This window comes from Quercus robur, chromosome 3, assembly GCF_932294415.1.
Source record: "Quercus robur chromosome 3, dhQueRobu3.1, whole genome shotgun sequence".
Taxonomy (NCBI): Eukaryota; Viridiplantae; Streptophyta; class Magnoliopsida; order Fagales; family Fagaceae; genus Quercus; species Quercus robur.
The window spans coordinates 30409943-30432775 of NC_065536.1; the positions used below are offsets into that span (position 1 = coordinate 30409943).

Genomic DNA, 22833 nt, shown 5'->3' on the forward strand with positions numbered 1-22833 from the left:
AGTGGATTCTCGGGAGTGGTGACTTTAAATTCATTCGGTGGGGTTTTGCCTCGATGGTTTTCCCCATTTGTAAACAAATCACCTGTGTCAAATTTATTTTCCACTGCATTTAGTTATTTAGTGATTTGTTTGTGCTACCATGTTATTACATATTAAATTGACTTATTAATTAACTTTGATAATTAATTAATTAATTTGCCAAAGGGGTCAATACATTTTTGTTCTATCAAGTGGTATCAGAGCGGACACACTCTGATTAGGTTTAATCTTTGTTGTGTGATCCATTGACCCTTGTTTGTCATGGATAGAGGAAAATCTCTTATTATACCTCCTTTATTTGATGGCACTAACTATGCATACTGGAAAGTACGCATAAAAGCTTTCTTGCAGTCTTTAGATAGGAAGGTGTGGTAAGCTATAGAGACTGGCTGGACCAAGCCAAAGGAAGCCCCAGCTGATTGGGGTGATGCAAAGATCAAAGCGGCAAACTTCAACAACAGAGCATTGAACGCCATTTTCAGTACGGTAACGAATGAGGAGTTCAAGAAAATATCCTCGACTGAAACTACACTGTCAAGGATTCAAAACTCTAAAGGCTCACTACTAGCTTTGAGGAGATAAAGATGGAGAAGGATGAGTCTTTTGATGAGTTCACCAAGCTGAAGGATATAGTCAACTCAGCCTTCAATTTTGGGGAAACTATTCCCAAACCCAAGGTTGTGAGAAATGTGCTCAGATCTCTGCTTGAGAGATTTCATGCCAAGATTACTGCAATTGAAGAATCAAAGGATATTGACTCCATTCCTTTGACAGAGCTAGTTGGCAACTTACAAACCTATGAATTCGATTTGACTAGAATTGGGAAAGGAAGCAAAAGTAAGAGCATGGCACTGAAGGCCAAAAGTAATGAGACTGATGAGTCTTCAAATGATGAAGATTCCAAGATGAAGTCCTACATCACTAGGCAGTTCAAGAAGTTCATGAAAAATGCCAATGCGAAAGGATTTGATAAGGACCATAAGCAATCCAGTTCTTCTCAATTCAAAAGCCAAGATAGAGGAAAGAAGGATGATAAGGATGACAGTCAGTACACTATTCCCTCCGGGCCAAAGTGCTTAAGATGTCAAGGTTTTGGACACATGAAACAAGAATGTCCAACATATCTCAAGACAGTTGGGAAAAGAAAGGCTCTTGCTGCTACCTTGAGTGATACCGAACCTGAGATTGAATCAGATGACAGTGATGACGAGGGAATTTTGAGTGCTTTCACTGCTACAATTGATCCTATTGAAGGGGTTACAGAAACAGCAGATGATGAAGAAGACTTGATGGTATCTAAGTTTGAGAAAATGGATGAACAAGATGACATCCATACAGCTTATGTAAAATTGTACAAGGTTTCTGAGAAGCATGAGAAACTGTATAGGCTAGCCACCAAGAAGCTAAGTGATGTGGAGCTAGATCGAGGGGAGCTCTCTACAAAGGTTGATGAAGCAAATCAAACCATTGGAGCTTTACGGTTTAAGAACAACTTCCTTATTGAAAGGACAAAGAAGCTTGAAGCAGAACTGTTCCAGGTTAGAGCTCAATTGGAGAGGACTTCTAGTGCAAAGCTCGATGAGATGCTAAGCTTTCAAAAAGCTGCTTCTGATAAAACCGGGTTAGGGTATGATTTCTCTTCTCCCAATATTGCCTCCTCTAGTAAAACTGTGTTTATCTTACCTGCTGATAATGTTAATTCTGAAAACAATGAATTTAAAACTAAAATAGCTAGTGAGAACTTAGAAAAGGGTAAATCTATTCTAGGAGCACCCCCTTAAGGTTGAGAAGAAAGAGGCTAGAAACCCTAGGACTAAAAATGGAAACAACAAAAAGTCTCAACAAAAGAAGACGTATTTCTGTCATCACTATGGAGCTTCAGGGCATACTCGTCCAAATTGCTACAAGTGGTTAGTCACTCAACAAAGCAATAGTATGCTCTCGTCCAGAAACTAGAATCAGTTTACATCCTCTTTTGCTCCTCTTGGAGATCTTCTTAAGGCCCTCATGTTCCTTTCGAACTTGAACAGTTTCAATTCTTCCCCCTCACCTTCAGATCAAAGGTTTATACAAACGAAAGGTTCTTCCAAGGTGTGAAAGGAAAAAGGCTCAAAGTGATTCAATTTTTTTTTCTCTCTCTCCCCTTATGGTTATGCATTACTTGTTTGTTTTGCTTTCTTGTTTTGAGTCAGTCTACTTTTATGCTTTTTGTTTTTCTTTGTGTTTGTTTGGTTGCTTTTCAGTTTTTGCTTATTTTTGTTTTTCATAAAATTTTTTTTGAAAAATTAGAAAAATACAAAAACAGTATGTGTTTGTATATATTGGTACTTGTGTACCTTGGATGGCTATTGAGACAAAATTTTCTAAACTTTATATTTGTTGTAACTTAGATGAGCATCTCAATGCACAACTAAGCAAGTGAGCTTTATGACTCGTGTTTATGATGAGTATAATTAAGATTGTCTCTTATATCTCAACACTCATATCACTCCTTTTAACGGGAAGGACTAGAAAATTCTAAGAGAAAGACACAAATAACTATCTCACCACTAAAACTAGCCAATCATGTATAACATCTGTGTGCTTCGGCATAACAAAATTGCGATGTTTAAGCTTACATAATTGGGTACTTCTTCTCTCTCTCTTATATGCCCATGCTTGCTATGCTCAAAAGAAAAATATGCAAAGAATACAAAAGCAAAAAGAATCAAAATGCTTTTAAAAATGGTTGTAAGCGTGTTTCTAGGAAATGTGGGAGTCATATGATATACCTCCAAGGTGATATTCCCCATCAAACAGTTATGATTGTGTGTGAGAGTATTTGATTTTTCTCATATTTCATATAGTCATAATATGAGATACTTATGCACAATTGCTATGTTTTCACACACAACACGCAAACTCTTCCCTACTTTTGATACATGTGCCGGTACAATGTGATTTGGCCATCACAAGGAATACATATGTTAATATATACTCACTAAACTGTCTTAACTTGTTTTTGAAATATAAAATTGGTTAGACTTTTTTAGTGTGTGTGTGTGTGTGTTTTGGATCTGTGAACAAGCAAATAGATGATGAGCTAATAAATGTATTTATTCTATTTCCAAGAAATTAATAATTACTGACAGAACTATTACTAACCATTAGTATCCTTGCTATCAAGACCACCTCCTCGAGAAACTCCATTGCAGGACCACCCAAACAACGCTGTCTATCAGCTAACAAAATCGGCTGACCAATGTGAAACTATGGTTTGCCAACGAGTCTAAGGCTAACCAACGCTATCAAGGAGCAAGTCGTGGCTATAGTAGTAATATCTGTTCATAGTAACTTTTTCATTACAAAGAAATAAAACTCATACATCTACCATCCATGGCTCTGATACCATTGACTACCTAGGAGAGAGCATAGCAGTAATATGGAAGCATAGACAATGATAAAATAGATGATAAAAGAAGAAAACAGCAAAATAGATATATTCAAAATAGGTTAAAACGAAATATGGAATATGAAAACAGAAACTAGTAAAATCTTACTTGAATAAAAACTTCTATCTTTGATAAAACTTGAAAACAAACTTCTGTCTTTGTTACAAGATTACAAAATAAAATTTGTCTAAAAGGTTACAAAATTATGTCTGTTTGAAGGGAAGGGTTACAAGATTACAAAAGAGAGGGAGGATTACAAGAGTCTTTCTAAGAGAGAGAGAGAGGGTTATCTTGTTTCTTGTGAAATTTTGGACCTGGAATTTGGACCTGCCTTCTGTCTTTGGTGTTTGTTTTTTTATAAATGAAATAAACCATGGTATGTCTTCAAAAGTAACCTGAGTAAGTAAAGCTAACTCAAGTTAATCTATTGGTGGAAACTTGTAGAACCTTGTAGAAATAACTTTTACTATTCATAAACAATAGTCTGTCTAGGAATTTGTCAGGGTACCATTCACGTGTGCTAATGAATAGTAATCTGTCAAAAGTAATTTTTGATCTTTCTGGATTAGTTGTCTTATCCTGTCTAGAAGCTATTCGCACATGCTGATGAATAGTGGTTTGTCATAATTGTCTTTCTGTCCTCTTTTGTCTTATTCTGTCATATTTCATAGGGATCTTGAGAGTCTTGGAACATTTCTAAGTGAGTCCTATAATTTGGAGAGGAAGATTCCATCATTGTGTCGTCTTTGTCATTCGAAATTTGTGACACAGCTTCAAGTAATTGCTTCTTAAGTTGTCTTCTATCTGAGACGGAGGTAAGCTGGCACTGGACTTGACTCTTTTCTAGAAGGAAATTAGAAGTTTTTGTCTGGGAAGGAGAGGATTTTTTCTGTAGTTCTTGGCAGATGTGATCAAAGATAAACTTATTCCACCATTTTAATTTAAACTTTTTGGTGAGCATGGGGAAAAGATACTAGGGATGCTTTTTTATCTTGAATTCCCATCTAATAATCCATGGAAGGTCTGAAAACCTGTAATAAAACTGCAAGAGATGTGGAAAATTCTTAAGGTGCAGTATGTCTGGTTCTTTCTTGAAAGTCTCATAAGCTTTTAGAAGATCAGGAGGGAGTATCATATCTTTAGGACCATGAGAATTCCATCAGTCAATGAACCATCTTGGAATCATTATGTCTTTCTTTCTATACATATCAAAGCGGAAAAATCAAGTATGTCTATAAACATTGTTTTGGAATAGAAGGAACCTATCACAGATTGTCATTCTAGTATGTATTCACATAGTTATCATAATCTAGCGTATCAGAGTCATCTTCATATTGCTTACACTCATGGAGTACTCCATAATTGCCACATAGAATGCAATATGAAATAGGAAGATAGGTGGGGGCACGATTCTTTGTCATTATTCTGGGATCTCTAGTAATTTTCCTTTTCCCAATGAGCCTCCTTGTTAAAGGTCTTGGACCATATACAGTTATCCTGTTGGTGTAACCATATAGGTGGAAGTCATGATCTAATTCTTTTTGTACTTCATAAATCTTATTACTCACAAAATTAGACCATTCCTGTGCTAGAGCATACGGGTCATCAAGTGATAGATATGTGTCTCATGTGTACCAGTTATAGTCAGGGCTACAACTAAAATCACTTATGAGGACCAAAATGTGTGCTAGTCAAGCTTCCTTATAGTAACTAGTATCCCATGCTAGGAGGGTGCTCTAGATAGTAAGTTTCATATAATTAAGTCCTCCAATTTGTGCAGTTGCTTTTGGATGACTTTAGGAAATAAACTTCTGAATTCCAGAAGTTAGGATTAACTTGCTGATAAATCTTGCTTCTAGCATTTCAGACAACCATAAAGGATCACAAATCATTGGATCTTTTGTCTCAGTGTTGATAAGCAATCTCAGATAGGGATGATGTCTGTCATAAACTCTTTCTGCTACTCCAAAACTTTCATACCAAGTGGCCTTGTAAGATAGCCATATGACATCTGTCATGTCTTCTATTCTGATAAATACTATAGAGACTAAAATTTTAAAGTAAGACATCCATCTATCATGGGAACTGGTCATGGCTTTGTGAGTTAGTATATTCTGTTGAATTTCAGGTAGTAAGGTTCTAATGGCAAGTCTTGTTTTTTGCTTAATCTTAGGGTGAGGCTTTGATACTATATTAAAATAAATAAAGTAACTTTTTGATGTGTTAAAATAGAATTTTTTAGAACAACGGATGCTAATGCTTCATGTCTTATAATGGGTGCCTAGGGATACGCGATGAAAGCAATAAGATGGTTTATGCAGCCATCCATAAAGACAAAGCATGTATAGCAATAGTAGCAAGAAACCCTAAAGGAGAGATGACTTTTTCATGGACAGAGTTGATAGACAACCATGAACCCCCTAATAGCGGAAGTAAAAGCAGCTCTACTTGCAGCATCCAAAGCAATCAAAAATTTGTATGTTGCTTTTTCTTGAGTAATAAGTCTTTTTTATTTTTTATTTATTTATTTATTTTTAATAAAGAACAACAATAAAGAGGAACACGGATACACTGAAACATAACGTAAAGAAGTATTCAAAAACATCCTAAAGGTAAAAAAAATAACAAAGGGGAAAAATGTCTTTATAATAATAATAATAATAATAATTATTATTGTTAAAAGCAAACCCAAATTCATGTACAATATTTATTATATTATAACTCCTGTAAATTTATAACTAAGATACAAGCTACAAATTTCAAAGAACACGCAATTTTATTTATTAATTTGAAAGGATGAAAAAGTACAAATATAAAAACAAATTGTATTTTCCATCGTATGTATTTTGTAAAGGAGATGAAATATTAAAATGATAGATAGTAAATTATTATTATACTCTTATTTTTAAAAGTAAAAGAATAAAAAAAATAAAGATAATTTTGTATTTTTCTTCTAAATACCATTTTCCTTTCTTTTTTCTTCTCAATTTAGAAATTAGAAGGAAATTTCCTCTTCCTTTTCACTTTAACAAAATAATTCATTGTCCTTATCTCTACCCTATTTTCCATCCTAAGCGTTTTTTACCCTCCAACCAAACATTGTTTACCTTTCAACTAGTCATGCTAAAAGGTCAAGTTAATGATGCACATTCAAACAAACTCGACCCCACACGGACTCACTTTTCGGAAATTCCCATCCCAACTTCCACCACTTTTCCCACGCAGCTTCCTGGTAAGTTCAAAAAAAGAGAACAAGAGGGACTGTTCAATAATATCAAAGGGTAATTACATTTTTTTTTTAACCAAAAATTATATCTCATTTTGCGGTTTATCCCCAAAGTTATAACTCTGCTTCAATATCCTCCTCCTATCTTGTACTTTGATGTTAAACATAACAAAATCAAGTATCAAACAACTAATTTACCTCTCTTTAAAAAAGACACTAGAGAATAAATTGATATTTTAATGCTGAATTCCGCTAAACTTAAAAGAGTAAAACAAATAGTCAGGTTTGAAGTGTTACAAAGTTTGATTTGGGTGATCCATTGTGCATTTCAATACTTCATAGGCCAAAGTTTAAAATGAAAATATAAGTATAATTTCTCCTGATATCAACTTCAACAAATCCAGATGGCAAATTCCCATTGGTAAAAAGAGAAAACCTATCTCACTGAACAAACCGCATTATACGCACACAGCAAAATATTCCTTAACAAAATCCCAACCCCTCCACACACTCCAAGTGCAAACGAAAGTACTAGTACAAAACCCATAACCAAGGAACCAAGAAACTCTCTCATTCTTTGTTCCATAAAAAAATAGTATTAAAAAAAAAAAAAAAATCCAAATCGAACTCCGATTTTGTGTTTTCGTGATGGTGAGGAAATCGAAAGAGAATGGGTCGGACTCGGTGGCACCGTTTCTGACCAAATGCTACGAGATGGTGGACGATGAGGCCACTGACTCGATCATATCGTGGACTCAGCCTGAGTCATGCAACAGCTTTATCATCTGGGACATGACCGAGTTCTCTGTCAGATTGCTTCCTTTGTACTTTAAGCACAACAATTTCTCTAGCTTCATGAGGCAACTCAACATCTATGTAAGTTTTTCTTTTCCTCTATGCTTTATTGGGTTTTTATCAGAATTGTGGTTAACTCGGTCAGACAAGACAGGGTTTTTGTTTTTTGTTGTGGGGTTTTGAATTGTCATTTAATGTTTGTGTTTGTGAAACTCTGTTTTCATTTTTACTAGGTTGTTTGCATTGGGTTTTTTTTTTTCTAATCAATTTTTTGTTAAAAAATAAGGATATTTTAAATGTGATTTTATAAATTGAATATGGGGATAGTTTAGTTGTTTTGAATTTAGGAGAACTTGGATTGAAAGGAGACAATGTTTACTGTTTAGTCATTACTAGCATCTCTTTGTAATTGTAGAATTCAATTCCCATATTCAATTTAGAAGTGTTTTTATTTTTTATTTTTTTATATAAATATTGGAATTGAATTGTTGAGATTCAGATGAGCTTGGATTGAAAGGAAATAACATCTGTTCAGTGATTTTTTCTTTTTATAGTTGTAGAATTTCAAGGGAGGGCTCAATTTTTGACTAAGTTGCTGTCATAGTTGAATTACTATCATTTATGCTGCAATGTAAATTTTCATGTACAATTGGGATGGGGCGATCAACCTAATCTAGAGGTGACTAGTCCGATTTTAAGTAAAAAAAGGTAGTTTCTGTGCATTATTGTTACTTCTCCCTTGCAAATTCCAACTATTGGTTTTAAGGTGGAAGATAATTTTGTTGATTGCGTTCTAGAGAATGCAATTATACTTAGATGGAAGATAATTTTGTGAAAGCCTAGCATGCATGATCACCCTAGGGGTTTGTGGATCCTTTGTTTTCCTTTATTTGGGTTCTCATGGGGCTTACCGTAGTTGGTATGTCAGATGCTTTTTCTTGGCTACAGAAATTTCTGGTTCATTTTCCATTTTTTCTTATATTATGTTTGATTATTTTTTGTTAACTGTATGAAGAAACTGGCGTCTTCACCATTATCTTGACGTACCTATTCATTATGCTATGAGTCATGTTTGTCTAGGACTTTATCTTGCTTTGCTTGGGTTGTGTCTAAATTGGGGGTCTTACAAAGTTTAATACAATTTTGCATCATACTGTTATAGTTCTTTCATTTTAGAGCTTATAGATTTAGCTGTTCCAAATGGTTTCTAAAGGTTCCATCAAACTTCACCAAGGGATTCAAGCATTTCTACTTAAGAAACCAAATCCTTCATTTATTGAATGCATAATCTAAGATGTGTTTGAATATGGGAGTTTCAGAATGTGGGTATGAGGTCGGTTTCATTCACCAACATATCACATAACAAATCCACTCATCATTTAGTGTCCATGACTTCAGTCATGTTAGTATTATCCTCTCTAAATACTCCTTTACGAAAGTTTATGAAATAGAAGATGATAGAGAACCAACTATTGTGACTAGCCTTCATCTGGTCATGACAATTCTTAAAGAATTTTACTTATCAAAAAAAAAAATTCTTAAAGAATTGTTAGACTCCTATGTAAAGGATGCATGTCTGAAATCTAATTGGGAAATTTTAAGAATGATATCTAGGGTTGCTCAAACCAACCAAGACCCCTTTTTTTGGTTAACGGCCTGTTGCCAAATGGCAAGTAGGTCTCTTAAGCCTTTCTTAAAGGATAAATACCAAGAGGTATTGTTCAAACTGCTTCAATCATATCTGCATCAAATTTCCTTTCAGAGGGAAATATGATGCAAGGACCTGATCCACCAACCATCTGAAATGTTGGCAAACAGGGCCTATAGTAGTCATCAACACTACATCATCATGGCCCCAAACAGTTCAACCTGAATCAACCCAGTTAGGAAAAGTTGCATCTGAGTGAAATTTCATTCGGTAGTGTGTTTTAATGAATAAAATCAGATATAAAATTCTTGCATCAGGGAAACCCTTTAAACCCAACCTGATTGGTTGATTTTTAAATCTTAAGCCTTTTAACATGTCTGCATTTGATCCTCTCTTTAGATTTCTCACCTCCGCATGACTGACACATAGCCACATTATCTCCACAACTATCCTTATTCGATTCAATCTCTCTCTCTCTCTCTCTCTCTCTCCCTCTCCCTCTCTGTCTGTGAGAAATCAAATCCAACCCATAACCTGTTGAAGCAAGATTATCAACAAGCCCTCCTGCATTAAAACGACAATGCTGGCAACCAAATCAGTTGGCAGTTGCGGTGTATGCGTCTCCTATGAGCGGCAACTTGTCTCTTTAGTTTACAATTGACCACCTCCATTAAATTGACTTCCTTATCTCTCTCTCTCTCTCTCTCTCTCTCTTTATGTGGGGCTTTTATTTTATTTTATTTTATTTATTATAATTGTTGGTGTGATTGTTTAGACTTTAGAGTTAGGCATGGGTAATTGGGTATGGTGGTGGAGGTGGGGTTTAGGGCTGTGTGGTGTGGGTGTGGCGGAGGTGCAGTTTGGGGCTCTTTGTGTCTAAGTTGGTTTGGTGTTCAATGTGTGTTGAGGGTTGCAAAACTGAATTGTGTGGTGTGTGTTGCCAATAAACCGATCTAACCCACCCACCCATCCAAAGGTGAAGGGCAGTCAGACCTGAAAATTGTTGGTCGGCAGCGGGCATCACTTTCCAACACCTGATAGGATCGAATTAAATCACAGGTTGACCATCAACCCAAGCCCCACCACCCTCTGAGTTCCTTGAATTATATTAGAACTTTTCTATATATGAAAGTAAGTGAAGGCCCACATACCAGTAAAGCTACTTCCAATACCCATCAGATGTTTGTTGAATTAATTAAACCATAAATTTTAAATATGGTGGACTCTCTGCCTGCATTAGTCTCAGAATAAAGAATCTGGAAGTTCTCCTCAAGGAAATCTTCTGTGGTTACATTATGTGCATAAGATTGTTCATAGATTCATAGAATAATTGGAACCTTCTATGTAATATATACTAAATTTTAATGCCTTTTTCACTTATCAAGAGCATTACAGATGCAGGACAACCAGAATGATTCAACAATAAAATTTGAAGACAGTAAAATAAAGGATAGAAACCCCTAGCAACACTTAAGCTTGCTTGAAGTCAGCATCAAGCACTAGGAGTCAACACCTAGGGTTGGTTGGAGTTGGCCCCAGACCAAAAACCAAAATAATTTTTTATTCATTTAAAAGGAGTACAATAGTTGCTTTTGTAGGAAAATTAAACCCTAATTTTAATTGGCATTGGAAACCCTAATTGCCTTATCACAAAAATAACCTTACTTCCAAATATTAAAATTCTAATAGCCTAATAAACTTCAAGGACCTAAAAAATAAAAATACAACTGACTTGCAAAAGTAAATAATACTAAATTAAAATAAAATCTCCTTGTGTCTCCTGCCTCAATAACAAGGTACTGTTTCTGGTGATCTGTGAGAATATCCTACGGCACTGTTGTTTCTCATCTAAAATCTAAGCTTCATAAGTTAAAACTAATAAATAAAGCGTAGAAAAAAAATGGAGATGGTCCAATACACCTTGGCTAGCTTGGACATCTAAAACTTCAACTGTGTAAAGTAGCGAATCAAAGTTGCTTTTTTAAAATGCTATTCTGATGGGATTCAGATAAATTGGAAATTCTATAATCATTTTAATAAATATGCTTGTAGCAAAGACATTAAAAACTGAACATAACAAGTTCAAGTGGTATACATACATATAAGTTCTCTCACAACTCCCCCCAACCCCCCACCACATATTATATGACTCTATTTATTTGCATATAAAAAAAATATATATGTTTTTTTAAGACCCAGCTGATACTCAATTAGTTAGTAACTCTAGTTTTCTTTTAGGGTTTTAGAAAAATTGATACAGATCGCTGGGAATTTGCAAGTGATGGATTTGTCCGAGGTCAAAAGCATCTGTTGAAGAATATCTGTCGAAGGAAAAAGTTACAGCAGCAAGACAACTCAGATGGACCAGCTGAAAACATTGAAAACATGGGGCTGTGGAAGGAAGTTGAGAGTCTAAAGACTGATAAAAATTTGGTTATGCAGGAGTTGATCAAACTTAGGCAGCACCAGGAAACTTCAGATAATAAACTGCTCCTCTTAAGAGACCGCCTTCAAGGAATGGAAACGAATCAGCAGCAGATGCTATCATTCTTAGTGATGGCCATGCAGAGCCCTGGGATTTTAGTTCAGCTGCTTCAGCCAAAAGAAAAAAATTGGCGTATGCTAGAGGAAAGTAAAGAGGATGATAGACCAGTAGCTTCTGATGGGACACTTGTAAGGTACCAGCCACCAGTCAGTGAAACACCAAAGCCTTTACATACAGTAACCCCAAGTTCAGAAAAACAACAGGAATCTGATCCTTCTCCTGATGGGAAGAAAGATTTTTTCTTAAGTCCTGATTTTTTGAAAATGCTTACAGATGAGAAGTTGTGTTCTTTAGATACCCATGCCCCATTTATGCTACCTGATTCACCCGATGATGGTGCATGGGAACAGCTTCTTTTAGATAGTCCTTTCTTAGAAAATGATGAGGATAGAAAGATGGATGATGAGGAGCTTATCGATTCTGAAATGGAGATGGAATCAACAGAGTCCAAAAGCCAATTGGAAATGTCTCAAAATTTTGAACGTTTGATGGAACAAATGGAGAAATGTCAGTACTTGGGAATGGAATCATCAATTGATAAAGCTCATTTGGGTAAATCGCAGAACTTGGAATTTCTAACCGAGCAAATGGGGCTTTTGTCTTCTGAAACTAACAACAAACATGCATCACAATAGAAACATATGAGGAATATGCAGCTTTGTTGTCTTTGTTGACTTTTTTGGTACCCTTCTATAGCATAAGTGTAACACATTCCCCCACTCCATCATTCTCTAATCAAATGTAAGTTAACTCTTCACGTTTCTTTCTTTCATGTGGTAAAATTTATTTGAAAAGGTTTTTATTACTATCAATCATAATTATCCTACTTATTTGAGACTAGTAATTCATTTTAATCCAAAAAAAAAAAAAACTAGTAATTCATTTTAATCTTGTGTAATCAAAATTTCATCTGCTGATTACTCTACGTTGATTATTGACAGATATCATTGTGTCAGCATGTCTTCTCTATACAGATATTTGGAGGAATGGCATTGTGGTGTTTTGTTTCTTGAATGATGCCTTCAAAGTGCTTATAGCTTACTGAAGAAGCTGTTTCTAAATAGATGGGTTAATAGTGTCACTTATAACTCTTTCTGTTTGGATTAGTACACTTATAAGTAATTCATGGCTTTACCTTTCATAACTTTTGCAACTCAATATAGTTCTTCCATACTGTCGTAAGTTTGTATATTATGGGGTACTGATGCTGATTCTGTATATTCTCACTTGATATATAAATGCGCGTATATATATGTAGTAAAGCAACTCTCTCTCTCTCTCTCTCTCTCTCTCTCTCTCTCTCTCCCCCCTGTATCAATCGCATCTTAATTGTTATTTGCCAAGTGAATTATGCTTTGTTGATGTGATTGAATGCAATCTTGTGATAGATTGGTTTTATAATTTTTTTTTTTAAAAGAAAAAGAAAAAGAAAAGGTTGGGATGCAAGGTTTCTCTCTGATGATGTGTGAGGGACACTTTAGGACTTCTTTTGACCTCCTCAATTGATCTTCCTCTGAATGGCATGCCAATTCTTCTCCCATAGAACTCGTGTGTGCGTATTGACAACCTACTGGTTTTGTCCTGTCCTCCCATGATAAAACAAATTACTCTATGCCTATGATTTCAATAATTTCTTAATTAGATCAAAGAAATGCTGCGATATTTATATTAAAGCATCTATTCAGTGCTCAATGTTAGGATTTCTTTTAGCTTAAGTAAATAGGTAACCTTTAAGCAGAGGATGGAAAAGTAGGAAAATAGAAAATATAGAAAATTAGGAGAATTGCCGGAAGTCTTGTAATTCAACTAGCACTTTATGGTATTTTTATTAGAGGTGCTTAACGTTCAAATCTTGCCTCCCTAGATCAACGAATTATGAAAAAGAAAAAAAGTTAGGGGGAATTAATTAAATTTACAAGTGTACTTGACTCACTTTTAACTTGCCATTCCTTTCAGTTCACAACTCGTTGTGTCAACCATTGTGCTAGTATCTTCCCCCTCCTCTTAAGTCATCTTAAAGGGAATTCAAGTGATAGTCTAGCACCAATAGTAATGCACCAATAGTAATGGCATTTTTTGTGGTTTCTCATATTTGTGGTTTGGATCTCATCTTTCTCTTCCCTCACTATGTACCTATTAAAAAAAATCATTTGAGAGAGAGAGAGAGGTTTGTAGCTTTAGGTGCATTTGATTTGCAACATGCGGAATCAAATACTACATACAATTGTGACTCTCTCTCTCTCTCCAAACCTCATTCTTCATTTTGAAGGTACATTGTGAAGTTGATTAATCAAGTTGAAACTTTAGAAATGGTTAGATGAAGGGCAAAATCGCCATTGGGTTTCATTTATCATGTTCTTTTCTTTCATGGGTTTCGTTACGCTGGAATGGGAACATTGCCAATAAAGAAGGGGGGGGGGGGAGGGGGGGGGGGGGGCATTCCGCTATGTCTAATGTGGAGTTTTCAGAAAAAAGAATGCATATAACCTTCGAAAGCAAAGAATGCTCAGTACTTCAAATGAAGTCAAAATTCTTGGGATCAATTTATGAGTGGGATTAAGCTGCAAGGTTGTATACTACTTCAAAATTCTTGGATTTTAGAGGTACTTTGTTCTTCGGATGTTAGTCACGTAGCTCTATTTTCTTTATTTTAGGATGTCCTTTTGTATACTTTGTACTCTGGTTTCATCCTTCAATTATCTTTAATGATATATCATGAGTGATCATGAGTATGCTCTTGCATCTTTTACTTTAGGATTGAACATACAAGAGAGGAGAGAAGTTAGTCCACCCTAGAGATAAGAATGCCAATCGAAGTTGCTAATATAAGATACTTATCACATGATTAAATTAGAAAGGGAGGAGTGTCCAACTTTTTAAGACAGTGAAAAAGATACAAGATAAAACTCTTATTAGAAGTAACTCTTGATGTAATGCTAGAACATTAATTAAGGATGGATAGCTTTAGCCAGGCCATAAGCAGCTGCAGATGCAATAGCTCCAATGAGGGTAGTTTGAAAGGCACTGACGAAGGGCTTACTACCTGTGAAGTAACCCTTGGCATAGCCGAAGATTAGCAATGCCAATAAGGTTAAGACAACAGAAGCAACCACAGCCTCTCTAGCTATTGGAATGAACATATAGGGAATGAGGGGTACCAATCCACCCAAGACGTAAGCAATGGCAATTGTGAGTGCACTATGTAGTGCTCTCCTTGGATCTGGCTTCTCTAATCCTAGTTCAAACCTGCATCAAATGAAACGGTTTTGGTAGATATATTGTTGTTAGTATTTGTAATCTCCACCAGCATGCAAAATATTTTGTTGCTAATATATTGAAATTTGAAATGAACATTAAGTATTAAATAAGAACCAAAAAAAAAAAAAAAAACTGTCCAACGGAAAATTCAATATTTCAATGTGGAAATGGTGGAATGGAGAAGGAAGCTATACGAATAATGCAGTGTAACAATTGTGGTAGAAAGTTAAAAGAAGGGAGTAATGATGATTTAGTTGCTATCTACCTAAGCATTATCTTTTTTTTTTTTCTTTTTTTTTTTTAATGCACAACTTCATTAAACAGAAAAATCACATATATCCTTCATTAACTCCTTCAAACCCAAAGGAGGGAGAGAAAACTTATTTCTAGAGGAAAAATTGCACTAACCTCCCTTGAAATTTTTCATTATAACACTCACCTCCCTTTTAGATCAAAATAAGACACTAATCATCGAAGGAAAAAGACAAAACAGGCTTATGTTATGCTCTAGTACTCTTATGTTGGTAAGTAATAACTAAATCAAAGATCATTAGGAACGTACGTGTCTCTTTTTTTTCTTTTTTCTTTTTCATTTCTTTTTCTTTCATTCACCCTACTTTTTCTTTTTAATATTTGCAGAAGGGAACCTTTATCAAAATATGCTAAATTACTAATACCTAAATAATAAAATGATAAATTATTAACATGTTAAGGAATAATATATATTTAATTATTATGCATACAATTCGAAAATAAAAATATAGTTATCCATAATCATTTATTTACGTTAACAAATTAATTGTGCTGGTATATGTTGTTCTTAATATTAAGAGATATGCTACGTCTACAACATTTTTACAACAAATCACAGGTGGTTAATTGTTATTGGTTCAAATTTCAAACTAACGCTAAGATTACTTTTTTGTCTCAACAATAACAACTAGTAACAACTTGACACTTAGGATTTGTTGCAAAAATATTGTAGACATATCATTTCTCTAATAGTAATGCAAAATTTGATTTTATTTTTTGAAAACATACAAAACCTTATTTAATGGTATATTAAATGCACCTTAGTTATTTACTTAAGGCATTCAGTAATAAATTAGGAAGAACACAGCAAAACTTAACTTTCGCTTGCAAATTGATGAATTATTGACATGTGTAATTTTATTTTTGAAAAATGTGTTTTACATCTAATAATTGAATTTTATTACTTCAAACCCTATGTCATTTTATATAATAAAAATTTTAATATCTTTATCATTACTCTTAGTACAATGGAGTAGTCAATGAGAAATTATAGAATACTCCCAGAATACTATAAATGCATACTCTCTCATCTCATATAATAATAGAATATATTAATTAAATTCATGGTAGAACCCTCAATTCATGTGAGAGGGAAGAGAGTATACATTTATGGTACTCTCGGAGTATTCAATAATTTTCCGTAATCAAGAATCTTGTAACTCAATTGATTGACACTTCATGGTGTTTTCAAAACATTTAGGATTCAAATTCTTTCTCCTTACTATAACTATTGAATTATATTATACATATAATGAAGTAAATTGTTTATTAAACAATTATGAGTAACTATTAAATATAGCATATATATGTACATTATTTTAGATGAAAAATGAATTAGTTTTACCAACAATTTCCATTTCAAGTCTTCTCTTGATACTATCTGATAACTATGATTCAAAATATAGATCGAATTTCATTTATGTAGTGATTGGTTAGGGTGATTTGTGGGGAGAAGAGAAAATAGAGGGACTTGTGTGTTTGGTTAGGAAAGGGAGTGGAGGAGTGATTTTAGTGGTGACCAGGTGTTTTTTCCTTAAGTCCACCATTTGGTGTAAAATGATTGTCTACTCGAATTGGGGAGAAAATGGTGGTGGGAAGGGAGAGGGTGAGAAGGTTTGATAGGAAATTACCCATGTATCCTCTCATCCCTCCTTTTATGTTGCTTTTAACCAAATAAAAGAGTTTTCTATCTTTCTAATTTTTCATCCCAACCAAACACGCATGAAAAAAATCTAAATATCTTCTATCCCAACTTTTCATTTCCTCTCTATTTTTTATCCGCCACTTTTTCATTTCACAACTAAATGAAGCCTTAATGGCCTAAAAGTAAAAGATGAGTAATCAACAGGTTGTGGCTTGTGAAAATGTTTCTATCTTCACTTCAAAAACAAACAAAAATAATACTCCCTCCGTCCCACTTTGTTTGTCCTCTATTCCATATTAGGATGTCCCAAAATATTGTCCTGTTTCTAAAAATAAAAGTTATTAATTTAATAATGTTCCTATTATATCCCTAAGTCTCATTAAGAATAATACATTTTAAAAAAAGCTAATAAATTTATTTAAGGATAGTTTTGTAAACTTATACATTTTTATAAAGTAGACAAGACAATAAATGATGTTCCCTTAAAATGTTTGACTTTTCAAACAGGACAAACAAAGTGGGACGGAGGGAGTAATAACAATAATAAGGTTGTGACAAAGTAATCATTATATCAGCTGCAATTATTTCACAAATTTCTCTGACCCAAGGCTTGGGTCTGCGCTCTCGAGGCCGGCCCACATGTTCTTGTCAACGGCTCAAAAGGGAAACAACTTTTTCTAGCAACATTACGAAAGCTAAAGTAGCTTTTCTTCTATCGGTGATTATAGACGCCCTATTTTTTGGATTTATAGGCCCACTTGCAAGAAACCAAGGCGCTTTTAGGACCATGCTAAAAAAGTTAAGGAAAAAAATGCTAAGGACCACACCCAAAAAGTAAGGGGGGAAAAGACATAAAGAAAGCAAAACATTTTTTACTTTTAAAAGTAGAAAATATTTTCTTGAACATTACATACCCGTTGATCACAGCAAAAACCTCTCCACCAATGAAAACTTCTCTTTCTTCTTAATGAGAGAGATTCCCATTTTCCATTGTTCGGTAAGGAAGAAAATTGGGTGAAAAGAAAATAGGGTAGAGGAGCATTTTCCCTCCAGGACCACAATCTTTATTTTCATCCAAAATGGAGAAAATACATAAAAGAAAAATTGTGAGGAAGCGTAATGTACCAATATAAGTATATAACTATAATCTCGATACTCTCAACGTCTCAGTGTTGCATGTGCAATAGAAAAAAAAAATCAAAATTGTATGCATAAAGAAATAAATTTAAAAGTATATAGTAATGGTGATATGTTTACTCTTATAAAGTATCATTTTAATTAAGTCAGCTAATTAACTTATTATTTTTTTTATATAAAAGGATGGGTAGATAAAAATAAAATAAAATAACGGAACATAATCAATTTTATAAAATATCATCTTTACTAATTAAATTGGTAACATTATTTTTTATTATATAGTAAAAGAAAATATTACTTCTTATATACAAATGAAAATTAATTCTTACTTCCTTTTTCTCTCCCTTGTGCATGTATGTTTGTTTTTCAAAAAAATAAAATATAGTGGGATAATTGTTCCACGTTGTTTATGAGAGCGTTGGGTGTAATATAACTTACCCCACTCATCTTCTGTTAAAGAAATTATGACTTTTGAGTGTAGTTTGTTGTATACTTTTGTATTAAAATTCATTTTCAAGTTTTTTGTGTATGTGTTTGTTTCTCAAAACAAAAACAAAATACTTTTTATTTAATAAGACATAATATAAACTTTAGACATATTAAAAATTCTTATCTCCCGTTATTCTTCTCAATTTAAAAAAAAAAAAATAATAATATTTATTTATTATCATTCCACTTTTTTTACTTTTACCAAACACGATGATGAAAAAACTAAAATCTACTTCATCTTCGCACTTTTATATCCCTCATCCAAACAGTCTCTTGTGTATTTAGACTTCTTACCTATTAGCATTAGTATTATTATTATTATTATTATTTTGGATATATATTAATTTATGATTTTTCACAGGTATTCCATGGATTTCGAGCCACAACTTTATCTTCAAGGGGTGGATCTGAGATAGTGGTCATCGCAAATATAAGTCCAAAAAGTACGGATATTTATCCATCTAAAAGTAAAATTTTATCTAGAATTTCTCAGCTCAAATATATGTGCAGGAATAAAAAAAAACATTAATAACTTACTTCATCATGAAATCAAGCCATGCTTGGGGCTTCTTCCTGAGAGCATTCACAACAGGCGTATATTCATGCGGCTCTATCCCGTACTGTGCAAATATCTCCGCTACCTCCGCCGCCTCTACATTTCACAACTAATACTAATATCACAAATCTTATAACGATTGTTCTTAATCATTAAATCGAGATAGTAATTAGATTTTAACGTAAACAGAATTCAAATCTTAGATCTCTTATTCGACTATAAAAAAAAAAAAAAACTTTGTCAATTAAACAAAACGAAGAGTTTCAACAAGTTGGGATCACCTGTATCAGGAACGGCAATGATTTCTTCTTGTTCTCTCTTTAGTTCTCTCATGTAGTGATCAGCTTCGCTTTTTGCGGCAAGATACCTGCACGTGCGTGTGTCTAAAACCTTAATCCCTACAAATCCCTCCTCAGCCCATTGTTTTGCTCATAATTATTAATAAAAAAAAAAAAGCGAATAATAATAAAAAAAAAAAATACATACCCGCCGAGTCCCATGGAGATGGCGCCGGCCGCGACTTCGGCGATGCCGGCGGTGAGGACTATGGAGGAAGTGGCATTGGCGCCCGACAAGCCGGCGGCGAGGGCAAAGGGCACGGTGAGGCCATCCGATACGCCGATGATGATGTCGCGGACGATCTCGCCGGCGGTGAAGTGCTTCTCTTTGTGATGGCTGAGGAGTGTTTGCTTCTCGGGTTCTAGGTTTGTTGGTTCTATGATGGCAGCCATTTGAGGATGTGAAATGTTGTTGTTAACTAAAGTGACTGTGAGAGAGAATTAAGAGTGGCGTGTGAGAAAGAATATGTATATATTTATATATATGATGGTAGAGGGAGCGTTTTATTAATGATGGTGTCTTTTTGTGCATAAATAAGGGATGTTAGATTGCTTCTGTTGTTTCTCAAAAAAAAAAAAAGAAAAAAAAAAGATTGCTTCTGTTGAGTTATCCGAGCAAAAGATTTCACGTCGGGAGTAGTGCTGGTGCGTGAAACTGTAGGGGTATTTCTTTGGATGTCGGGTATTCAATTTCACATGGGCCGGTGCATGAGACATCTCACTGACATATGAGTTTTACATATGCAGGCCCGTGTATCAGTGTGGCCCGCGTATCAGTGCCTCAAAGTTGTATAACTTTTGCCATAATTTTACAATTTTTCAAGTAACAAGTTGTGAGGGATTAAAGTGTGGTAGTAAGTCTACGTGTAGACACATTTCAGCTACTCTCAATTTCTCACATGGTGAGTTGTGGTATAAATTATGCAATATTATGTGATGCTAGTATTACTTTTATCAATACACATCTTTATTTGGCAATTGGCTTATTGTTGTTTTCATCATTGTCTACATTCCTTAAAAGAAAAATGTTATAATTATTTTGTTTTACTTTCTTATACACAGCAATTTGTCAAGCTTTGGCCAACATAACTTTGGTTTTAGGTAGACATGGTAAAATGGGTCAGAATTTTTTAACCCGGCCTGAAAAATACATGACTTAAACTCGATTTTTTTAACTCAAAACAAAAACGAGTTGACCCATGACCCAACCCGTGTTTTTTGTGGGTCAACTTGGCTTGACCTGTGACCGACCCAAACCTGAACCATTTTTTAAAACATTTTTTTGGTAAAAAAATAAAATAAAATAAAGACAATATTGGTTTAATTGTTTGTTGTGAACTTTAAGAAAACAATTGAGACATTTACATAACTATATGTAAATTAATTGAAAGATGAATGGTTAAGCATTTTGTAATGAGTAAAGATTTTTAGATATCAAGTAGCAAAGTACATGCCAAAATAATCTAGTTACAGTAAAGTTAAAAATATAGATTTAAAATTGTAGACATGTGTGAAAAACATTCACAAGTGTGAAAATAGTGAAACCAAAGTATCAAATTAGCATAAATTATGAATTCTTAGACCTATTTTTTAACAATTTATGTCCAAAATAAACGGCTTTTCAAAATAAATTATGATATTTCCTACAGTGTGTTACTTAATAATAATATGTTATTCATAAAAGAGACCATGTATAAATAAGTAAACAATCAAACTTTAATGTATATCTCAAATTGGAATAAAGTGCCAACCACAATTGATAATAGATTATAAAATTAATTTTCAAGATTGTAATTTCTTATATCTTTTATTCTTTGTCAAATAAGTTATCCAATAAGTCATTTGTAATTTTTTTAATATTTTGGGATGTTAATATTGTGTAGAAATAAAACTTGTGTATTTATTTTACTTATTTTCTTGTTATTTTGTTTTAGATAGCAACGTTAGGATTTGTATAATTTTAAAATGATTGAATAAGTATTAATAAGTTTAACTGAGTTCATTCTTGATATAAGTGATGAATTCAAAGTAATGCATTTTACATCAAGTAATTTGTTGCATGACTTTCCAAATGGTAAATACATGTTGTTTTCTTTATATATATATAAAATCATGTGAAAAATATGGGTCAACCCGACCCGACTCACAACCCAATTGACCTGAACTTGTTTTTAACCCACTTAAAATGACCTGTTTTTGACTCACAATGCAATTGACTCGACCCGAACCCAACCCGACCCACCCATTTTGCCATGTCTAGTTTTAGGTTCGAGTCATTCCTACCAATGAATGCATTGGTACTTGTATCCCTTCGTGGGCGTATAGTGTTACCAAAATATATATATATATATATATATATATAGAGGGAAATGCTAACGAGTGTCCTTAGGGTACTGGTTAAAAATCCAATTAAAAAAAGTTTTTATGGGAAAAGAAAAAAAGCAATTAATGTTTTGATAGCTTTTTTTCATTTCCCATAAAAATGATGTCAAAGTTTTCTTTAACTGGACTCTTAACCAGTGCCCTAAGGGCACTCGTTAGCATGACCCATACATATATAAATATATATATATATATATATGTTTTGTGTTTAAAATTAGACGTATCACACACATTGTCTTGCCTCTGAACCTGATGCCCTGAATTTCTGGTAGTTTTTTCTTGGTTAATGGAAAAACAAAGAATTCGTTTTTAATTTTTTTTTTTCTAGGATTAATGGCGTTATTGGTATATTTCGAAGTAATAGTTGTTGAGAGCAACACACGAGGGAATTGCATTATGGCATCCTGAGTTGGATCCTGGCCAAATGGAATCCTTTAAGTGAGTGAAGAAATTTGCCATAATGCATATTAATTAGTAATAAATTAATTGCATCATTTTAATTAATTTATTAATAATTAATATTAGATTTAATTGTGTAAATTGTAATAATTTATTACTAATTAATATGCTTAAATAGTTTATTAATTAATATGCTTAAATTCTCATTTCACCAATTATCTCATGTGAAGCTAAATAAGGAAAACATCTCTATATTACATGAAACTAAATAAGGAAAACAACTCTATCTAATGTGAAACTAAATAAGGAAAGTCAAAATATAGTAATTTTTCAACTCATTTTAAAGTCACTACTAAATATAGTAAAATGAAATAGTTTTCTAAAAAATACTTTTTAGAAAATAATTTATTTTCTAAAACAAATGTTAAAGTCGAAACATATAGAGCGTAAGTGCCCATGTTGTCTTTATTCTATTGCTAATTGTGAATCACAATCATATATTTATATATACATATATTTATATATATACATACATATATATATATATATATATATAAACTAATCTAAACTTATTGGCCCTTAGATAATTGGCTAAATAATTCAATATGTGTTTTAAGAATTAAGCTATATGTT

The 22833-nt window shown here is 33.5% G+C and overlaps 2 protein-coding genes across 2 annotated transcripts; one reads left to right on the forward strand and one right to left on the reverse strand.

Moving 5' to 3' along the window:
* Nucleotides 1-7179: 7179 nt before the first annotated feature.
* LOC126717753 (heat stress transcription factor A-8) lies at nucleotides 7180-12946 on the forward strand. The gene is made up of 3 exons (XM_050419602.1): nucleotides 7180-7572; nucleotides 11378-12425; nucleotides 12626-12946. The coding sequence occupies exons 1-2, from the start codon at nucleotides 7345-7347 to the stop codon at nucleotides 12317-12319; spliced, it is 1170 nt and encodes a 389-aa protein (XP_050275559.1). The 5' UTR covers nucleotides 7180-7344; the 3' UTR covers nucleotides 12320-12425; nucleotides 12626-12946.
* A 1555-nt stretch (nucleotides 12947-14501) lies between these two features.
* Nucleotides 14502-19999, reverse strand: LOC126717754 (vacuolar iron transporter 1). Its single transcript, XM_050419603.1, has 4 exons — nucleotides 19568-19999; nucleotides 19363-19448; nucleotides 19063-19177; nucleotides 14502-14930 (listed from the first exon to the last, which is right to left on the reverse strand). The coding sequence occupies exons 1-4, from the start codon at nucleotides 19810-19812 to the stop codon at nucleotides 14633-14635; spliced, it is 744 nt and encodes a 247-aa protein (XP_050275560.1). The 5' UTR covers nucleotides 19813-19999; the 3' UTR covers nucleotides 14502-14632.
* Nucleotides 20000-22833: the final 2834 nt, after the last annotated feature.

Coding starts and splice junctions, on each gene's coding strand:
- LOC126717753 (XM_050419602.1), top strand. CDS start 7,345: ATGGTGAGGAAATCGAAAGAGAATGGGTCGGACTCGGTGGCACCGTTT. Junction 7,573..11,377: donor TGAGGCAACTCAACATCTAT/GTAAGTTTTTCT, acceptor GTTTTCTTTTAG/GGTTTTAGAAAAATTGATAC.
- LOC126717754 (XM_050419603.1), bottom strand. CDS start 19,812: ATGGCTGCCATCATAGAACCAACAAACCTAGAACCCGAGAAGCAAACA. Junction 19,178..19,362: donor CATTGCCGTTCCTGATACAG/GTGATCCCAACT, acceptor TGTGAAATGTAG/AGGCGGCGGAGGTAGCGGAG. Junction 14,931..19,062: donor TGGCTTGATTTCATGATGAA/GTAAGTTATTAA, acceptor CATTTGATGCAG/GTTTGAACTAGGATTAGAGA.